General features: G+C 37.8%; 1 protein-coding gene across 1 annotated transcript in view; it reads left to right on the top strand.

The window, feature by feature from the left end:
- LOC144433602 (general transcription and DNA repair factor IIH helicase/translocase subunit XPB-like) overlaps positions 1-23097 on the top strand; it is a 35749-nt gene that overhangs the window by 8184 nt on the left and 4468 nt on the right. Inside the window, exons 9-17 of the mRNA XM_078121934.1 lie at positions 17056-17127; positions 17231-17337; positions 18182-18358; positions 18873-18992; positions 19650-19918; positions 20435-20571; positions 21180-21276; positions 22308-22425; positions 22773-22921. Of these exons, the coding sequence (XP_077978060.1) occupies positions 17056-17127; positions 17231-17337; positions 18182-18358; positions 18873-18992; positions 19650-19918; positions 20435-20571; positions 21180-21276; positions 22308-22425; positions 22773-22921 (1246 nt within the window). The remainder of the gene's footprint in view (positions 1-17055; positions 17128-17230; positions 17338-18181; positions 18359-18872; positions 18993-19649; positions 19919-20434; positions 20572-21179; positions 21277-22307; positions 22426-22772; positions 22922-23097) is intronic.

The raw sequence follows: 23097 nt of genomic DNA, 5'->3' as shown, positions 1-23097 counted from the left end.
CATGTAGGTCAATGAAATATCACCTATGTGGGTTATACTTCAATAGTCGGTCAAACAGCGTAAAGGTCTACATTCTACAATGACAGACATGATTGTTCAACTCGGTGCGATCTAAGATGAATTCACGGTGTATATTTGGTTACGTCGCCTTTGAATTGATGATGACGACTCGTCCGACCTAGACTGTTCTGGTCCAGTTTCAAGTGAAAGTCAGAATTATCACGGTGCCATTGATTATACTAACTGTGATGAAACTCGCCCACTCTAGTCTCTATGACTTCATTAGCCCCAAAATGCAAGAACTTAATAATGGTATTGTAAATCGAAGTTCATGCATGCTCTGACTGTCGCCTGTTTTTTGTTTTCTTACATTTTATACAATTTTGAATTGTTAGCTTTGTATTTCCTGCATTAATGTTGAAAACTGGTCTTTTTACTGTGCGTCTTCAATGCGCAGGTAAAATAGTGTGTTAATCTAGCATCGTGAGTACGCGCTCGCTTATGGTTTCGCATACCTTGGACTGCCTGTCATTCAGTATTGTTTTAGCCTATTTATTTCTAAAGAAAAATGGTCTGTAAAGGGACTGCTTTAGTTGTCACAGTGCCTTTGTGGATTTATAAATCGATTTATGACAAGTGAGTCTACCTATTTTTTTTCAGACCCACTAAGTCAAGGAGTGCGATACACCAATCACCGTGTATTTAGCTTTGTATACAGTGTATGGATAATAGCAAGTTTCGGGACTGAAAAATCATAAATTGTTTGTTAGACTTATTTTTTATTCAATGTAATCTGGGTTGATTGGGAATTTTCAGATATCAGGATTTAAACCTCGGATTTCAACTCAGAAAGGCTATATTTTTTGCCTCAGTCTGAATTATATTAGTAGAACTCTCACCAACGTTCCCAATGTGAAGTGATCTGAAAGTTGGTGAGAGGTCCTCACGTTGGATTGCAGCACTGCATGTTCTTGCCGAGAAGATAAAGAGGTGTAGTAATTATGGTTTAAAACTGACTTTTACAAACGCCAGTCGTGTAGGGTCTATGATTTTTTATGTTGTGGATGAATGCGGCACTTTGATCTGAACCTCAGACAACTATAATAGGAACAGACTAGAATCGCTTTTTGTTTTAGGTGTAAATGGGGCTCTAAACCCATCTTCTCTGTCGTGCATGGTTACCCTTCAAACCTGCTTCAAGCCGAACGTTGTGCAAAACGATACTTCGTGTCTTTACGGGTTTTTTTTGCAATTGTGTTTTAGTGGCCTGAGTCTGAACAAGTGTTCATACAGTACAGCAAAGTCCCACCAACAAAATCCATAGCAATAGATGCAGGAAAACCTCAGTATGGGCGACGGTGAAATCATGGTGTTAATTCTAAAACTTTTGAAAGCAAGAACATATGTTTGTGCAACTTTTGTATTAAAAGCATACCATTCCAATTCAAGGACAACGATTTTGTTCAGAAATGGTGGTAGGACTATAATCCTTCCTACCTCCTTCCTTCCTACCTCCATAGTTCAAAACCGCTGATCGTAACTGCATGGTACAGCGCATCTACATTTATTTCTGAGTTCCGGAGGGCATTATTTGATAAGTACCCCATTCGTCCCTGTATTAGATCTTGTATAGTCATAACATTACAAAGATATGTGATTGCTGTGATCATTTCATTTGCTCATTATGTATTCAAGTGTAGTCAAATTTTCTTAGGTGTATGAGCAACTTTACTTCACCAATAAATTCTACTTTCTCACGAGTATTGTAAAATAACATGGCTATAATATGATACTACACAGCACGTTTTAGACGTATTTGCATATCAATGTCATCTTCAAATTTTCTTGAAGAATTCTTCATCCAGATACTCTAACATACCTGCACACCACATGTCAGCCCATTCAATCGATTAGTTTTGCGGCTGTCATTCATTTTTACTTTGAATTCTTTTATTTACAAAACAAATGACAGTTTTTGACCCCAAAAATGACCAAAAACAGAAAATTGAAAATATCTTGCTGTCATAAACAAATATGAATAGACTTCTCGATAAAATTCCATTTACTCATTGGGAACATCGAACGTACAATGTCAAAAAGTCGCACTGGCGCAAAGTATCATGGGAAAACTTTCTTTGGCACACCTCACTTAGGAAATATAGCCGCAACAAAAAAGTTAATACTGGGATCATGTCTTTTTAAATTTAGCCTTTACCTTATAGAATAGAAGTATCAAAAGTGTATGCACTAACAAGTATCTGTGGTTTGTGCAAACATGCCAAATCGCTGATGATTGTTAAACAACAAAACTTTGCATACCATTGTCATTAATAATTCTACGTTTTACTTCTGAATCAGTTCTAAACACTTACGATTGAAATGATCGTCAACGATACGCTGATTTGTAGTTGAGGGTAATTAAAAATATTTTACAATGACGATTTCGACCATTAGCCGATGGAGGTGACCCCAACCAAACCTGTCACAAGATGTAAACTTGCACACTTTTTGTGTGTCAATATGTCTGTTCTGGTCAGTCTGTTTTGGGAATTTATGGTACACTCACTGTCGCAGTTTTCAGCCAGGGTCACGTTATTCGACGATTACTATTTGGATAAACACTGCAAAAAAGTAACACCCGTCATTGTTGCTTAGACATTTTCCTAGGGTCTTTTTCAACATGATTTATAGTAAGAAGTAACTTTGTTGATGGTGTAGTCACTGAATTTATAACCCTACATCGATGACTTAGTAATTGAACACGCAAATGAATTATCATGAACACTGATCTACAACCGATCCGACCCTGGGATTCGATCACAATTCATGGCGTCGCTTGCCAGTCTATGTCTATGTCTTGGTCACGCAAACGTGAACACTCTGATATCTGAAACACTTCTTTGCTCCAGATACGCACCTTTTTTTCATGGAAAATGTCATATAGTTTGAAGTAAGCTGGGAGAAAATATTAATGAGATATTTGTAGATTTAAATAAGAGTGAAATGATAGTCAAGTGATTTTGAACCATCTCCGTGTATTTTGCTTTAGCGAAAACACTGACAACTACTAGTATGTGATCGCCCGGTCGTCAAATTGCAAAGAACAATGAAGAACAGCTGAACACCTTCCTGTGGTCATCTGTTCCTTTCCGTACCGACTCTCAATTGTTTTGCTGCGTTTACTTGTATATCTTTAATAACAATAGTTTTTTAACTAACACCAATGTTCTTCCACTTTCTTTGCTTTCAAAATCAGTCACTTACTGTTGTAGCCAGTCAAAGACAGCCATCCTCAACTGGAAACACACCATGACAACAAAGATATACCAGAAAGTCATGACGTTTTGAATCATATCATTCGGCCCCCAACCCTGTTTTTGACAATTAAAAAATGCTCTACTACCCATCACAGCCAGTATCAATCAGACTTTTTCCATATATTATATTCCACCCTAACTTAACCCATATGACCGCCCCATTTATAACTCGTATGTCCGGACATGAACATGATTGGCTTTTCGCTGACCAAGGGGTATGAGACCATATGTGGAAGTGGGGGATAAGCTTATCAAATATGACCGTAGTTCCATGTAAATTAAAACTTATAGTTATGCTTATAGTCGTTACGTTTTCAGTTTATTGTGGTACCCGCTTGATGCTTTCTCTGAAGATGCCGACGGGATCAGTCTAAAATTCAGTTCTGGTGTATAAACTACAATGTATCACACATATCATGACTCTCACTATCCAATCCATCGGCTATACACTGGAGAACACAAGGACTATACTGACTGTTTTCTATCCAGCACGAAATAAATTGAGAATACGTGGAACTTATATGTACATGAACAGTAGCTCCGACAACTCTGACAAGTCTCTATATACCCCACCAGGCCTCTTTGCTGGAGTTCGCGGAGCGTGTGTTGTCAGTGCTAATCTCGTCTAGTTCCTATCACCGTGTTCCTAAACAGTATCGTTACCATTTACACCTCCACTCACTAAACTTGGTTTAGTCATAGAAAATAGAGAGGACCCTCTCTATTGTCTATGGTTTAGTTAGATACCAATTGGCATCTGGACTAGAGCTAATCACGAGTCCATCACAACGTGCATGCATCATTTTCTGATGTCCGCATTTGATTTGGACATTGAAGTAAATGATTTTACATTTCTGAGTCTCATTCGGTATTTTTCCACTGTTCTATATGTGGTAGCTACTACTTTTGGCACAATAAAAAAAAAGATGTTACGAAGACGAAAAAAAATATAATCGAGATGCACGATAAACATTTTTGGAAAAAAAGTCACATAAATGACTGCAGTATCCATATTTTTAATTGGCATGATTGAAGACTTTAAAAAATGAATGATGATAAAAGTGAGATTTTGCCTCAGTGATGGTTTTTCTATACAAGCGATAACATCACGATACCGGGTACTTCACAAACATTATCTCACTGACTTCAAAACCATAGTGACTAAATCGTTTCGTACAATTAGACGGCATGATGTTTTTTACGTCTCGCACAAGCATATACAATGGTACACTTTACCAAATTGTAATAGACCATGTAAATATTACATTGACCGATGCAGATCTTGCTCGCGCAGGTTGGGTAGATTTATATGCTACGTTATGCCTTAGGCCTAAAAAATAACTGTTTGGTTTCTGTTACCCGACCCACCTAGTTTTTCACTGCCGACCCTTAACGTGTTCTTGAAAAACTAACAAAATCGCAACAATTGTGAAGTCTCACGAGACATAGTGGATGCAGAAACTGACATCAACTTAAAAAGACAATATAAAACTGTTCCTCCAATCTGTAATGGTTGTACATCTAATGGAAAGAAGCCAATAACACAGAGATCATTTGGAAAAAATGGAAAACCAGAATTAGACACTCGCACATGAATAAAAATAAATCTACCTACCCCACCTATTTATTTATTTTGCCTAATCGGAACAACACAATTTTTTTAATAGGCCTATTTCCTAACTCAAGCTTAAATTATTGGACCCTTGTGAACCAAAAATGTGCGAAAATACAACGCCAAAATAGTAACGCTTTGCACGGTTTTCACACTGAGCAATACGATTAGATCATAGACAGTGAAGTTCTCCAGTGTCTCTGGTTAGACCGACAACAATGAAACCGTTAGCGGGATCTCAGAGTCATACTCATTCACATACAATTTTTTATGGCTGTTCACGTTGGTTAGCAACATCTCTGTCTTTGAGTTTGAATGAAATCGCTGCCATTCCCTACAGGAAACTGTTCTATGGAATTACATGCCAGGAGCGCTTTCAATATCATAGAATGTTTTGTTGATCTTTTTTTTTCTTTTTTTCTTTTTTTTTTCTTCTTTTTTTTTTTGGGGGGGGGTCGACAACTTTTACCAAGACAACCATTATATTAATCATTATAGTAACTACCTAGCATGGCTAATAGCCATACTGAGGTAGAACTGTAGATTGCTAAAATGTTATGGGTTGCTGGTTGTACACAACCTCAGCATATGCCACTTGACTTTCAGGCATTAATAGGTGGCAGAAATAGTCCGCACCAGGGCCGCTCTGTAGTCCGCATAAAAGGGTGACTAAGCCCAGACAATATTGTCCAGACCAGATTTGGAGGTGTGAACGCATTTAAAGCTGACTCGGTTCTAAATCTTGGTGCATATTCATGAGGTCGACACCTAGAAAATGAACCATGTGTACATTTCTTTTGTCTTTTGTTAGTTAATTTATGCGGGTAAACTGTGTCTTCACTAACATTTTCCACTAAAAGTTTCAAAATTGTCTTGTTTTTTGAAGGACTACTATAATAATATTTCACCGCCCTTGCTTTATTGTCATATCAGGAAAGTCAAGAACTTGACAAAAGCTATTCAAAACAAAGTAATCAAAGTTGTAAAACCAAAATGGTGCCGTGGAGAGTTGTGTCTGGTCATGTTCTGATCATGGAAGTATAACCCACGGTCTGATCTAGTAGCAGTATATCAACGACGAATATACATTACAAACAAACAAACAAACAAACAAACAACACACACACACACACACACGGTGATATTAAAAAGCACGCAACACAAAGGTTGGTTCACATCCCTCGCATCAGTACCGGTACCCATTCTACTGAGTTATAAATATAAATCACATTCTCAGCTACAACATCATTGAACTTGTATGATACAAAAATCTTCAGAATGTGCGGGCCATATTTTCACTACCGGCATTGGCAGTCACCATCACTGCCTTTAAAAAAAATTAATACAGATAAATGGAAGCAAAAACAATCCTCTTGACGGTAGTTTAGTAGTCAGTTATGAATTATGTAACGTTAAATAACGCTATTCAAATATTTCCCTCTATGCCTCCCATATACCGATAGTAAATCTTCAAACATCCATACAGACATGCGGACTTTGCTCCCTACTAGATACATCCATGTTTTACGTTACTTTCGTATTGCAAATTTAGCTGATGATGTCATGTCAAAGCCACGTGGTCTAAAAACCTGAATCTCCGTACATACATTTCGATATGAAATTATTTATCCGTGATGTTTAGAATTTTGGTCGGTCAATATAGTTTCAATGACCAAGTGTGACCCCCACTGATGTCTAAAGTACTAATATCAGTACCTGACCGGCCATGGCCATGGCCTTGTTTTTGTTTTTGATTTTCTTCAATATTCAAATCTACGTAATGTCTGGTTTGTTAGGCCATAAATTCCAAGCATATTTACCATGATATCACAAATATAGACCAGTTACAGAAAGTAATAAGTGTCAGCAAAATACTGTAATATCGACACTGTTTCACGGATTTTAGGGACGCTGGTGCTTGGATTATTTTACGGTTGACATTACCTAGCCAGTAATATAAGGAGTAGTACATGGGTATTTTATCCCTGGACTCTCTGTCTGTTTATATCGAAATGGAATAAGCTGAAACAGTTCTTCTTTGAGCAGGAAATATGTTGTGATTATGGATATTATATATATACATGTATATAATTGCCAACACATCGGCAACGAGAGTAATGACATTGACTATACGTAATATGTAAAGATGTAGTGTAAAATTGGAATACGGTCGTCAGGAACTAGATTAGGGTAGGGGGAGGCTCAGGAGAAAAATTGTTGTCACGGGAAAAAAACGAATTGGGACGTGCGTGAAAATTCGGATTGTCTGAAAGGGGCCCGGAGTCACGTACAAATATTTTGCTCATGAGTTGAACCAAATTTAACTCCAGGAGCAGACGTTTAACAAGCGTATTTTTAAAAGGGTGACTGGCAGAGAATGTGTGTCTCTTGAAGGGTAGACAATATACTCGCGATAGACTATGGGTTTCAGGCCACTGTGTCAGACGTGGTCTTGGAGGAGTCAGTACAATTCCTCCAAGAGTGGTAATAAGAGGCCAAGCCTGAAATAGACGTGTTTGCAAGTAGAAGTTTACATGCCTTGTCTGTGGTTTACATTGTGCACGCAAAACATCCCACAAAACCGGCCATAACTAAAGCGGCATATCAGTAAATATGAAAAACGTGATCTTGGTAATTTGGATACCAGTTCTGAAAATATTCTCCGGGAAAATAGGTTAAAATGAACATCAAGATAGCTGCCTATTTCCCATTGTTTATAAATCGTCAAGAGGTTAAGCTATCCACTCAGATGAACCACTCTTTGTCACTTTATAATCTGGCATTATACATGGGATAATTTCCAAAATGTACATGTTTTATCGTTTCATTTTGGACTTTATAGAAGTTGATGACTAAAATTACCTTACCCTCGATGAAAGTTATGAATGCGACTAGGTTTTACCATAGACAGGGTGGAGGGTCTATGGTTTTACCTACTAGAATTAGTTGCGACAAGATTGTAAATGCACATGGGCGAGTTTTGCCAGATTGCTTTATTTCAAGTGATTTGAAAATTGTGAATGGCGGACTTGGCCGTGGTCCATCGAATTGTCGAGTACTACCGTGGTGGCACTAGTCGTTCCTCACTGGAACGGCAAGTGCCACCTTATGGCGATATTTATTGTCTTTGAACCTTTCTCAACAAATAAATCACACATAACTCCCCAAACGCTTCCATTCTAGAAATCCGGTGCCGACCCTAAACCTTTTTAATAAAGAAGAAAAATCAGTAAAATCGAGAAAATTGTGAGTGAAGTCTTGCCAGAAATGGTCATCAACTTAAAAAAGACAATAAAAAAACGCGGTTCTTCCAATCTGGAATGCAGAGCAGATGTCTTTGAAATAGAATTATTTAGTTTGGTTTAAAATTTAGTTGAAGTGGGCACAAAACTTGATTTGGTTCTGACTGTTCTGAATTTAGGGACACGAAATCGTCTCCCTGATGGCAGGAGTTCAAAGTGTTGGGACATAATGTGGCCTTTGTCATTTACCATTTTCCCAGCTTTGTTTTGTACACGAGATGTAAACATTTCATTCAAATTAGTCTACTTTTCACTCAATACTTTACTAAACACATTTACAATTTTGTTCAAGACACTCTTGTAGCTAGTCCCTAGACTACCAAACCAGCACAAAAAAGAAAATGTTAAACCGACTCAAAACTCCGATAGAATGTCTGTAATACCTTGGCATTTACAAAATTTTAGGCCCCTCAATTGTTGTAGACAGTAAACTCTAGATTGACATTTCTTGTTAATGAATTCTGTGTTGGCCTTAACATTTGATTTATTATCCAAGACTGTTCCTATATATATATATATATATATATATATATATATATATATATATATATATATATATATATATATATATATATATATATATATATATATATATATATATATATATATATATATTTAGTCACCTGTTCAACTTTAACATTGTCAATAAAAAGGTCGGGCACTACTTTAGGGTTCTTCCTAAAGTCGACCTTTCGTCCAAGTAGTTTTCTTTACACCAAGTAACAAACCTATCAACTTCATCGAAATAAGTACGGTCAGAATTTGACAGGTCAACTAATGCAGAGTTATCAGAATATTTGATAAGTGGATTTGTATCGGTACCTGATGAGCAGTCATTTGTGTAAAGTGTAAATAGTTTGTGTGAGAGTATCGTGCTCTGTGAGGCACCCCTAAATGTTGAATGGAAGGCTGAACTTAATTTTTGGTAGCGAACAAACTGGGAAAGGTTGACAAGAAAATCCATTATCCAGAGGATGAGTTTGGGGTTAACGTTTAAATAACTAAGTTTATGAGCCATCATGTTTGGTTGACTTCTGTTAACGACTGATGAAAAATCAATAACCAATAGTCTTACAAATGAACTTGGTTTTTCAAGATGTGTATACGCATCGTGAAGTAATGTGAGAGTTGCATTATCAGTACCTCTATTACTTTAATATGTAAATTGGTATGGGTCAAGGTGTGAATGTTTTTGTGGGTTTTGACAAAGTAAAATACGCTCGAAGCATTTCATCACAATGGAAGTCAGTGCTACAGGACGATGCCTTGGAAGTTTTTAGGGACCGGACAGATGGTAGATGTTTTCCAAATGGTTGATATCGTATGATCATTGTACGACCAATTGAACAATCTACTGGAAACACTAGCTAACTGCGATGCATAGACATTCAGTAACCTACCACATATGTTATCAGGACCCATAGCTTTCCTTATATTTAGTTTCTTAAAAATAGACAACTCGTTTATCACTGATTTCAAATTAACTCTTCTTTTCTTCTTATTTACTCTCAAGATCTAACCCGATGTTATCTATTTCCTTTCCAAAATCGTGAATATCAAAGCGACAGTACATTACAACTTCGCCTCGCCACCACCCTGTGTTGCTTGGCAAGGTGGTAAATAAAACAAGTTTGCCTTTGGGATTATATTAACTGGGATTGTCGACACTGAATAATCCGGTCAATCATGGCACTGCGCTCATTGTATGTCACGGCGTACAAGTATAAACGACGTTCATACTTCCATGACCATAGTTTCTGCGACCTGTCATTTGTTTGACCATAGACACTCCACCTTTGTGGAGGGTCCATGGTTTGATGGGATGCGTTAATTCTGGCAAACTTGTTTGGCAAATCGATCTGACGCAATATAGCTTGTGACCGTGGCATGCATAGCTTGGGTCAAAATCTATAACACCATTAAAGTATAAATAATGTTTAAACTTCCACGATAACACATACCTTTGAGAAATTATACTGACAGTATAATTACTCCAAGCACAGACTATTCTCGTGTCAAACTCCGACACGAACTTGTTTTTCCTTGAAGAGTATATCTCGTGAGACCTATGGAAATTATCAAAATCTATATTGTAGTTGAAAAGAGCAAGAATGAAAAGAGGGGAAATTTAAGGGACATCATTTCTATATACACGTGTATTGTGCAAAGAACCCGATATCTTTGACCGCGTTGCCGTCAACCGAGCAATGGTAATATATATATATATATATATATATATATATATATATATATATATATATATATATATATATATATATATATATATATATATATATATATATATATATATAAGAGGTAAGTCATAAACTGAAGGAAAAGTGCTCAATACTGAGAAGTAGAGCTGTATTTACACAAAGTACACAAGTTATGGTACGGAGGCCGTTACGATCTTCAGACGACTAAATAACGGAAATTCAAGTGATAGAATTCGATGCGCGTTGTTGAGTGACATGGTGGAATGATAGAATGTATTTGTTTTCGTGGACGATTTAGTGGACGATCTAGTGGAATTAATCTCTAAAAAAAAACATGAATCATGGTCTGAGTACTTCACAAATGTATTCAATGCTCAAGTCCAAAGTGATGAAAGTTTCTCGATTTCCATGATCTTATCAGATCCACCTTGATAGACATAAATTCAGGCATTAATGGTGAGATTAATATCCGACTGTAGTCTTTTGGACAAGGTAATTACTTTGATAGTCTAGTTCCTATACTGTATCATTACCATTTATACCTCCACTCAAAGTATAGTCAGAGTCGTTACTCTAGAAGTCTTGAAATGCATGAGATGCAATTTAAAATTCATTTACAGCCACCCACACAGTCATTAACATCATGTCTTTGTTAATAAATCACAAAACTCTAACCAATAACACAGTCCCTCATAAAGTTAGTGTTTATTGGGACAGTAATGTTCAAATGTGGTATATTTGTCAGCCCATGATGCTACTTATATACTGTTTACATCACCAAAACATTTAGGTTTCACTGATTGGGTGAACAACTTTTTGTGCTATTTGAGGGGCTTTTGGCTAGACGTGGTTTAGTTAGAAACCATATTGGCATCCAGACTATTACTTTGAAGGAGATCATTGAAGAACAATAAAAATAAAACTCAAGGTGTGGATATGGGATCAGTGTGGCATTCTACATAGACATTCTCCAACAATTCTTGTAGACATGTTATGTAACCATTTTTTCTTCACGAAAGGCATGTTCCCACAGGAATCAATGGGGTAGGGGTTTCTAACATTGTCTTTTGAAAGTAAATTACATGTATGTCAAAACTAAAATTATTGTATTTACTAAGAGATGAAATTCTTAAGAAAATTGAAAAGTGGTTATTGGTGGTCATAAACTCGACGTTGTTCGCTTTTTATGAATATCTAGGTGTGATTATGTCAAGCAGTGGTCTATGGTATTTAGCGCTTGCAGCTCAAGCGAGTAAAGCAATGATTGCGGTCATGAGTCAACTTGCAAAACTTGGGGACCTCCTAGTCAAAACTAAATTTAAAAGTTTTTGACTGTAAACTATTACCGATATTAAATTATACAGTGGAGATTTTGGGTTTTAATAGGTCTACTGAAACTGAACGTGTTCAAAGTAAATTTCAGTGTTATATTTTGAGTCGTATATAAACATATATGTAGTCTTTGAGTATGGGAGCTACAAAAATGCTTGACAAGTGTTCATTACGGGAAGTAGGCTGAAATGTTTTGAGATTGCTGAACGAGAGCTGCAAAACTTTAACCTCAGACCACTTCTCCTCAGCCCTGGTTCAAGTTCTTAGGTCATAGTGGTGTAAACTACATCTCAGACCACAATGTAGTGACCTGAGACTACATGTACATGTACATGTAGGCCCTACCTACTGGTATATTATGTAACTGCACTTGACGCCAGTGTGATTTCTAACTAAACTGTGTTATTGAAAGAACCGATGTGACGTCATCTGTTTTCTTTGTACCTGACACAATCCTAGCTGCTGTATTTTGGGCATGTTCAAGAGGGACAATGTTTTTAGCTGGCAGCCCATACAGAAGGGCCATTCAGTAGTCAGGTATCGATGATATAAGTGCATGACCAAGGTTCTGACAAACTCCGTTTGTAAGATACTGGCGTATGCGACCATAGACAGTGGAGGGGCCCCCTCCACTGTCAATGATGCGACCTATTGTTCGGGGGTGAAAAAGAACTGATCTACATGTCAACGAGATGTGCTTCTTGAGGTTATAACGGTCATCAATTGTTACACAAATGGTACATGCTGAATCCACTAACTGCACAGAAGACGATCCCATGTTGATGTGGTTCATGAGACGAGGAAGCCTGTTGAACTGAGACGTGATAAGGAGGACCTCGGTTTTGCCATCATTAAACTAGCTTATTTTGGGTCGTTTAATATCATGTGCAACAGTTTCCATCTTAGTTACTGTAGTTGACGTATGTGATTGGGGAAATATATTGGTAAATCTGGTTGTCGTCTGCATGTTGTTGCATATTGAGATTTTGATGTCGGATTAGCTTTCCAAGTGGTGATGTGTATAGACAGCATACGCGTGTAAGAGTGGACCAAGCACAGGGTTTTGTGACACTCCACACTGCAAATGTTTGGTTTCTGATATGCCTTGTACAGAAATGGACTGTTGTATATCTTTGAGGTATAAAGACTCTAGTCGAATGCCTGTAATACCGAGCTCGGAATAAACTTGAAATTATGCTGGAGTCAGAATTTACGGGGGGGGCATGAACAAAATTGAGGTTCAAAGGGAGGGGGGCATGACAATTGTGATGGTCTGAAAGGGCCCCCGAATATTCTGCTCATGATTTGAACCAAAATTAAACCTCAGGAGCAGTTGTTTACCAAGTAAATTTACATTTGTATAAGTGTATGCCTCTCTCTCTCTCTCTCTCTCTCTCTCTCTCTCTCTCTCTCTCTCTCTCTCTCTCTCTCTCTCTCTCTCTCTCTCTCTCTCTCTCTCGTCGCCGTATGTCTCCTTCTCTCTTGCTCTATCTCTCTGTGTGGAGACTTTGTTGAACATTCAAACCACAGGAGCAATCGTTTACCTTGTACTTTGCAAAATTGTTCACTTCATTTACCTACCACACATTTAATTATTAGGCAGCCAATGGCCAAACGAATGTGTGTGTCTGCCAAAATATCTATGTATTAGTTAAAGCGTAGGTAATACAGTTGTAAAATAATTTAATGAGAGTACAATTTGGGTATTGAAGACAATTTTCAAGTACTTTATGGCTTCCAATAATGTGTATGGTTTGAAATATTATGCCGCTAAATGGCCTCCTACATGTCCTTATTTTTCAAACAATTGCCTACTGTGGGAGGGGGACACACCCTCCCCACTAGTTATCGAAGGGGGGTGCCGTTTCTGTCAAGACATAGGATTCAAAAAGAAAACTCTGCTGGTTAAGTTTTTCCAAGTACAGGTTACAGCCCAATGAGCCCACATCCATTTGTAAAGAAATCTCTATGTCTGATATGTATGGACACTGAAGTTGATTTCCACTGTTAGCTTACAGTGTGTCATATAGTGTACCATACTGTACTTCTCTGACGTGTATGGGGAGGGGGTAATGTATAATTGCATATTAAAATATGTGCAGCCGGGGGGGGGGGTATGGACGTCGCCATCTTTCAAGCGCTAAATTACCTGTTAATCGAGATTTGTTTCAAAACATTAGCATGGTTGATAATATATGTGAAAGGGGTAAACTAAGAATGGTTTCTGGGATCGCCTAAGTCAACACGACATATATTGTGGATGGTCTGAGATATTCGATTACGATTCACATCGTCCGATTTCCAATCGTCCCAATATCCATATTAACATTCTTTATCGTTTCAAAATCACAAAAATGCATATGTCGTGGTGGGGTGAGTACCGACTCTAGTTTGGTCTCCGCTCTCTCTCTCTCTCTCTCTCTCTCTCTCTCTCTCTCTCTCTCTCTCTCTCTCTCTCTCTCTCTCTCTTTCTCTCTCTCTCTCTCTCTCTCTCTCTCTCTCTCTCTCTCTCTCTCTCTCTCTCTCTCTCTCTCTCTCTCTCTCTCTCTCTCTCTCTCTCTCTCTCTCTCTCTCTCTCTCCCGTCTCCCCCTCTCTCTCGTCTCCGTATCGAAACTTATTCAGTCATAAAATCATCAGGTTTCTGACAATTTCCAATACCTGTTACAAGAAAGACTGCAGTACAAGAATATTTGGTTAGCTACATGTATTACATCTGATGCCTTATACGTGACACGCACGATAATTGTCCAGTTTGCATCAGAGGGTGTGCCTCGCCTTCTGTACATGTGCCGTACGTCTGGCTTGTCTGTCAGTGTCACATTTTGCTTCCCCTCTTCAGTTTTCTCAGATGTTTTAAGAATTTAAACATAGTCAGTGTCTGATCGACAAAAATTCTTTCCACTGAAGTTTAGAAAACATTTAGTGCAACTCTACGTAAACGTCATGTTGATGCATCATACATCATCATGAGACGTCACATTGACCTCACACTTCGCTTCGCGCTTCCTTCAACGTCCGGTCGTTATGAAACTAGTTCGAAGGCTTTCGCTAGCGATAGCGTGGCCAGTCTTGTTTTACTGCGTAATCGTCTAATGTTTTCCAAATAATTATGAATTAATTTATCTTTTTGTTTACACTTTGGGTATTTTACTTGCTATTAGAACTCCCGGGCAACTCATATTTAATTTTCCAACCTTAGAATTTGTTCAATGATCGTCAGGTTTGAGTACTTTCCTAAGCCGGTCCCACAACTGTTATACTTATAAGTTATAGCTGGGCGTTGTGACCGGTAACCGGCTATTATCTACATCACTGCCTACTAGGTACGTCAAAAACACACCGTTCGCACATGTGAGCCTGATTTTAGGCAAAATATCGGGCTATTAGAGTGCATACAGGCCCTTTTGTTCGCTTGTATTGTTTGCATTTGGTATTTGGCATTTCGCACGTTGTTTATTTGCACCATTCACAGTGTCTTATCATGCTTTGTGTAACTTGTAAGCCTAATCGACAACTGGGCCAACGGTTTTTACTAGACAAATTTGAAACAAATTTTGCGTCAGTTTGATGGTAAACCTGCTATATTGACTACCAAACTTAGTTAACCCCAGTTATTTTTACTCATGTTGCATCACCATATATTTAGAAAGAGTATATATGAAATATGAGAGCCATGTGAAACTTCTTCAGTGCAAAATGGGATGAAGATATGAGGGCAAAGTCAGTGCTCCTTATAGTCTCGCTGCCAGACTCGAGACTATCGTCCCTAATCTGTTTACCGAGCGGCGCAGCCGCGAGAAGAGCGGGACCAGTCCCCCTCTATTCTCGCGGCTGCGCCGCTCGGTAAACAGATTAGGGACGATAGTCTCGAGTCTGGCAGCGAGACTATGCTCCTTACAGCAGTTTGTTTTTCCCGCATATGCATACATTACCCATAATCCTTTTAAGTATTCTGCAGATATCTGTGCAATGTGCACTCATGCACTGATCGAAGCCAATTGTACAGTTATACTATAAAAACAGGAGTTATGAGTATAATTGAAATAAAACAAGAGAATAAGAGATGAGGGCCCTCAGAATCGTCACGTAGAGTGATATAACAGTTACATGGATGCCGGGCATGTACCCATAGGTACGGGCCCGGGGGGGGGGGGGGGGGGTTCTGCATGCCGAACGTCATTAAGTATTTCCTTTACTTTGGTGCTCATGATCGTAATTTGGATGATGCCCAAGATATTTGAGGCGTGAATACCTGTTGTTCTTCTAAAGGCTTGTTTATTACTGTGAAGATCACACCCTAACACTTAATTGTTCTATAAACGACACATGGACAAGAATACTATTCCCATAGAGGTTAGTCTAGTTAATTCCTGATGGACCGTATTTCGTTCAGCGTTACGTTGTACATAACACGGTCAGTCAGAAACTATAGACGACATGGACGACATGGATGCCATATAATATTCCCAATAGTCACTCAATTTTACTTAGCTAGAAATAATGTCCACAGACTCAAATCTGTCAGCACGTCTCTACTGTGAGTTTGTTGACGCTATTGGCCGGTCAGGTTTGTTAAGAAGCTCCATACACTAGCAATATTTGTGGCCCAATTTTAAACTATTATTGGAAACGATTGTCATGTCATCTAAATCTGTATTACTATGCATCAAACGCGTAGAAATGTGAAACACGTTTAGTGGTGGCGGTATGTAGTGCATAATGAAAAGGCGTACTACGAACATTTATTTCAAAATGAGCCCTGTGATATTACAATCTACGTACGTCCTAACCATGTAGTTCATATCATAAGCCTGCTTATATACATACATATGTATCGAATACACTAGCTACACGTATAGCGTTTATGTACGTATTGATTGCAAGCACGGTAGATTTGAATATTCATTTGTTTACTGCCCGGTTATGTGGGTGAACTCATGAATATATTCTGAACTAAATGCAAATGTATTCAAATCACTTCCGACTCGCAATCTGAACTATTTTTCAGATCGAGTATAATCCGATTAGACAGGCGCTAATGGGAAAGTACAGAAACGTCCACCTCATCAGCATAAAAGTACAGAATTGAACTCAATCTGAACTATAGTACGGAAAGTGTCGTAAACTGTACTATTTTTTCTACTAGTGTATGATATAATCAGTGGCTATGACCAAATTTTAGCCCTCACTTACCAAATCTAGGGCACCCTCTTGTGGTGATTATGTGCAAAATGGTTGAAACTTTAATAACTATGTTTTGTTCATTTTCTTGTAGGTGTATAGAATTAGAGTATCCTTTGCTGGCCGAGTATGACTTCAGAAATGACTCTGTTAATCCTGATGTAAAGTAAGTAAACACGCAGACTATATTATGAAGAATAAATGGTCTTGTATTTCATTCAAATATTATATCAACTTTATAATAATTGTATTTTTATTTTCTTTCCCAGTGTTGACTTGAAACCTATGGCAGTTTTAAGACCTTACCAAGAGAAGAGCTTACGGAAAATGTTTGGTAATGGCAGGGCCAGGTCAGGGGTCATTGTACTACCATGTGGTGAGTATTTCACAACCAAGAATAACAGGGTCAGGGGTCATTATGTTACCTTGTGGAGAGTATTTCTCAACTACTAGTGATGGAGGGGTCAGAGGTCATTATGTTACCTTGTGGAGAGTATTTCTCAACTAAAAGTGATGGAGGGGTCAGGGGTCATTGTGTTACCATTCGGACTTGTAGAGAGCATTTCTCAACCAAGAAGGTCAGAAGGTCAATTCGATACCATGTGATATTTCTCCACCTCTTTTTAGAGATATATTAGGAATCAATATGAAGGTTGTGAACTATGCAGAACTCTGAAATCTTGACAAATGAAACATTAGTCTCTTCACATTGTGTAATGTACACTTTATCATGCACAAGCCAAGTTGAACAAAAAATATGGAATATATACTCTGGTCATTGGAGGTCATGGCAATGCACATATCTACACCATGATAATGCTTGTCTATGTCACTGGTTCTGATGTGTTCGAAATATGAGTGAACACACTCAAACTTGCCATTACTTTCCATGACTTTTCTTTGCTATTACTGGCACTGGTATTATTATATTATTCTCCAATATTTTCCTCCATTCAGCCAGAAAATACTCGCGACCTAGGGGTTGTCACTACTCATCTAGGGACTCGTAGTGACAAAGGCCTCTTACTTAGGTCACTCATATTTTCCTTGGCTAAACAAAGAAAAGTATTTGGGAGTAACATCTAACTGAACAAAAATACAAGCCATTACATAGATAGATATGGTGTGTACATGGACATATACTGTAAATTTGTATAGCTGTGGAAGTTTTGTGTGCCATGCAATTCATGTTTATGTGAATACTGTACTTACTATTTCAGGTGCTGGTAAAACTCTGGTCGGAGTAACTGCTTCGTGCACCGTAAGGAAACGATGTATGGTGTTATGTACATCAGGTGTGTCGGTAGAACAGTGGAAGTCTCAGTTTAAACTCTGGTCTAATATAGATGATAGCATGATATGTAGATTTACATCAGATGCCAAAGATAAACCTATGGGTAAGTCACATTTAAATATTGTCTGTTGTCGTGAACAATGCCAAAGATAAACCTATGGATAAGTCACATGTAAATGCATTAATTTTGTTGTCGTGAACAATGCCACATGTAGAGTAGGTAAAAAGAAAGTCATGTCCTTGCCTGAAGAGTTGGTCATCAAAGTCAAATAACAAGTGATTTGATAGATGGATGAGTTTATGGTAAAAGCAGTTAGCGATCTTTTATTAGCCTGTCCACAGCACTGGAGCTATTTAACTATGCTGGCTCTTGTCTACAATGAGAGGTAGTGAAGTCACAGTCCGTCACTGTGGACAAACTACATGTACATGTACATGTACATGTAGCTAACAGATCGCTCACACCTTTTATCCTGAATCTGCCCAAGACTTTACTAATATTTTAATAGCCCTATTTATGATATAGCACCACCAATGTCATGCTTTATAATGACTTTGTTTTTCTGGCTGCTGTGGTGACCAGCTCACTGTAATTCATATGTGTGTTGTCCATGTAGGTTGCAGCGTACTCATAAGTACATATTCCATGATGGGGCACTCAACTAAAAGATCATGGGAAGCTGAAAAAATGATGGAATGGATCAGGGAACAGGAGTGGGGACTCATGCTGCTTGACGGTGAGCATATACATTTGTAGTCTGGCAACACTAAAATAGTAAAAGATAGTCCTCAACTGAAGGTTAATCTTATGTAATCTTTATGGTTTCATGAATAAGGTAAAACTCACATGTGACATGAGAATAGAACACAACCCTCGAAAAGCCCAAATTCATAGGATCATTCTTTTCTTCTAAACCAACTTTGGCAGAGAGCTATTATCTACATCATAGTTTTAATCCTAATCTGAATTGATAATGTAATCCTTATGGGTCCATTGATAAGATAACACTAATGGAAGAACCTGTCATTGAATCCCTGGTGTTACATTATCTACTGAATAAATTAATCCTGGATTGAATATCCCCTTTCCACATTTCCACTGGTAATCTTGGTCCAAGACAAATTTTAATCTGATTCGAAACCACTTCTTTACTCTGGGATCAAATCTTGTCTGAACCTGGCTTGGGCCAAACTATTCACACTTGTTTAAGCCTTTGCTCATTCCTTGCCATGGCCTTGTCATAGCCTGAAGTCCCAGTGTGAAAACCCCAACTGTTCACACATGTTTTTTAAGCCTTCTCTGGCCATGGTCTTGTCATAGCTGAAAGTCCAAATGGAACCCCAACCCCCTTTTATAGGTTCATGTAGTGAATGTATTGACATATTTTTTACAGAGGTACACACCATACCAGCCAGACAATTCCGTAGAGTATTAACAGCTGTACAGGCCCACTGTAAGCTAGGACTAACAGCTACACTGGTCAGAGAAGATGATAAAATAGCTGATCTGAATTTCTTGATTGGACCTAAATTATACGAGGCCAACTGGATGGAGTTACAAGATTTAGGTTTTATTGCTAAGGTCCAATGTGCTGAGGTGTGGTGCCCTATGACTCCAGAGTTCTACAGGGAATACCTGGCTATCAAGACCAAGAAAAGAATTGTAAGTCACCAATAAACTTTTATGAAACAAGAGTTTTCCTTGAAAAAGTTAACAGTTGTGTTGATCTTTTTTGTTATTCCTTAGTAACCTCTCATGATAAATTAAGATTTACTCTCAAACCACTGATTTTGAAGTAGATATGAAAATGTTATCAAAATAGTAGTGTGATATATCCTTGTCAGCTGTGGAATATCATCTTTGTCCAATAACATATATTACTACTAAATTTGATAACCACAGCGTTAGGATTTTACTTAATTTCTGATTTAAATCCCACTACTATACCTCAGTGCAACTATGGTAGTTACAACATGAGGAAATCAGAACAGAGTCCATCTGAGGACATCTTTTCGACAGCTAAGCACCATTGCTAATTACAGTCACAATGAAATCGCAGCCCCTCTCTTGAAGATGTAACTTTTGACATTTAGATCTAGTCAGCCAGAAGCTAACTTAGTGATCTTTCATATTCAATATTCTCAACTTTATTTCATTTTTCGTTCACATCTATTTCAGTTACTGTATGTAATGAATCCCAACAAGTTCAGGGCATGTCAGTTTCTGGTGAAATATCATGAACAGAGGAATGATAAAGTGATTGTGTTCTCTGACAATGTGTTTGCCTTGAAACACTATGCAATTGCAATGGGCAAGTAAGTGTCAATTTCAAGTCAATTTCTCCCTGAAATGAAGCTATTTCCTGATAATCATTTGATTTATAATAATACCTATGATAATCTCAAACCATGGGATTTAAAAGATTGGGGTTTAAACTGCCATCTTTTGTAATTTTCTAATTTACTATCTGTATAATGGAATATCACCATGAACCAATATTTGATCTTCACACTAAAAGAACAGTGTAAACAAATTAAGAATTTATTTATTTGCCACACATAAAAGATTCACTTACATCACAAGAAAGAAGTTGCTACAGATACTAAAAGAGAAAGAAAATGAGAGAAAAGACCTTTGTGAATTTGAATACTGTGTGAATGGGGCTGGCAAAATAACAAACACAATGCTAATCATTGGCCATTCCCCCATTTAAATAGGTAACATGTTAAATACACAAAAGAAAATCATAATATACTTGAATGAATCAGTTATCCATATTAGCATTATTAATATGAAGGAAGAGTTATTCAAATTATGATCCTAAAATACAGGTGATGAAATGGTTTTGCATTTTATTTACGATCTCCTTGACAAGCATTTTATTTCTGATTTTGACTTTCCGTGTTTTTATGTTGTTTCTCAGGCCATACATTTATGGTCCTACCACTCAAGGTGAGAGAATGCAAATCTTACAAAACTTCAAACACAACCCTGCTGTCAATACCATTTTTATATCAAAGGTAAGTCTACATACTGGGTATTTGGGAGGAAAGCAATATGGTAAAATGACTGAAGAATTGCTGTATTGTTCAAAGTTTGACTAAAAATATTCCTAGTATACATTGTGCCATGTGTTTAGCCAAAAAAACACCCCCATTCCGATCCAATAATTACTGTTTACTGTGGCCTGTTCTGATATGCTCTTCGATACGCCGATGTGTTGGAGTATCGCAGCGCAAATTTTGTCTTTAATGATTATGTTAAGATTATGTCTTGTGGGCGTAGATATGCATAATGAACCCATCGGATAAAATCTTTCCAGTTTAAAGCCCTACTTGCTGTAACAAGAGTACTGTATTTGCGATCAGACAACCGCAATAAATTCACATTATTAAACAGTTCTGAAAGGCCAATATTTAGCCATTATACATGTTAATCAGATGTTGATGTTATCCATAAGTAGTACAACAACAGGTTGAAATTTTGATCAGAACGGGGTTCTGAATTTATGGTGCAGACCTGAATTGGATTTATTGTACCATACATTATATGTACAGCTACACAAATACAGTGGGGTTGTCGGTGGCCGAGTGGTTAAACCACTTGCCTCTTACCACTGTGGTTGGGGTTCAAACCCCATTCAGGGTTCAATTAAATTTACCACACTGTAAGTAAGAAGAGTGTCATTCAGTTTGACTCTACCGAACAACGCAGGTTTTCCCCGGGTACTTCGGTTTCCTCCTGCATTAACACTGAACCCATGAGGGATGGCCCTCACTGGACTTTTTGGGAGACAAGTGTTTATATGCTTAAAGAACTATCCAGTATAAATAAAGATTATTATTATTTTACTCACAGGTGATTTAATTCTGTTCAGGATGTATGATATTATGAGTATTAAAATCATTATTTCTAACAAAACAGTTTGAAAATACATTCCAGGTGCAATAATGGTGAGCATTTATAAGTGACAATGAGATGTTGACAGTGTCTATACCTCCTTTAGCCTGCAATACAGGTAATATCACTATGCTGGTTTGTTTATTTGTAGGTTGGTGATACGTCCTTTGATCTGCCTGAGGCCAATGTATTGATACAAGTGTCATCTCATGGTGGATCTAGGCGACAAGAAGCTCAGAGACTTGGTAGAATTCTCAGGGCAAAGAAAGGTAATGATGTGTATTGTTCTAGTTATGCCTATTAGGTTGTTTGTAATAATATGATCATGATAATAACAATTGATACCATTTGATTTTTCTGGAAGTTGATTTGGTCACTTCTTGTGCATACATATGTTCATCTATATATTCCATCCTGCCAGCCATTCTTTCAACCACTTTTTGGTCTATCCGTACATCCGTTCATCCATCCATCCATCCTTCCATCCGTCCTTCCGACCATCCATCCATACATCCATCAACACCCCCCCCCCCCCTCCTCACACATACATACTTATATGTATGATGTTGCTATGCATGGGTTTTTTATTAACATTTTATCATTCACTACCAACCAGGTTCTGCAGCAGAGGAATACAATGCCTACTTCTACACATTGGTATCTCAAGACACTCAGGAGATGTTCTACTCAAACAAAAGACAGACATTTCTTGTCAATCAAGGTTATAGTTTCAAAGTGATAACTAAATTAGCTGGAATTGATGAGGTGAGTATAGACCAGGGGCCAGCAAGCTATCTAATGAGGTCGTCAAAACCCTGTTAAAATGAGATGCAGGATGCAATGGTGTAGTGGAAATAAAAGCTAAATACATCGTCTTCTGGTTATGAAAGATTGCATAGTTTGGCTAGTAGGAGTGCTATTCAGAAGCAAGGAAATGAGGG

Source organism: Glandiceps talaboti, chromosome 4, assembly GCF_964340395.1.
Source record: "Glandiceps talaboti chromosome 4, keGlaTala1.1, whole genome shotgun sequence".
NCBI classification, from domain to species: domain Eukaryota; kingdom Metazoa; phylum Hemichordata; class Enteropneusta; family Spengelidae; genus Glandiceps; species Glandiceps talaboti.
Note: the sequence above shows the minus strand (reverse complement) of the source record. Positions and strands in the feature narration are given on the sequence as shown.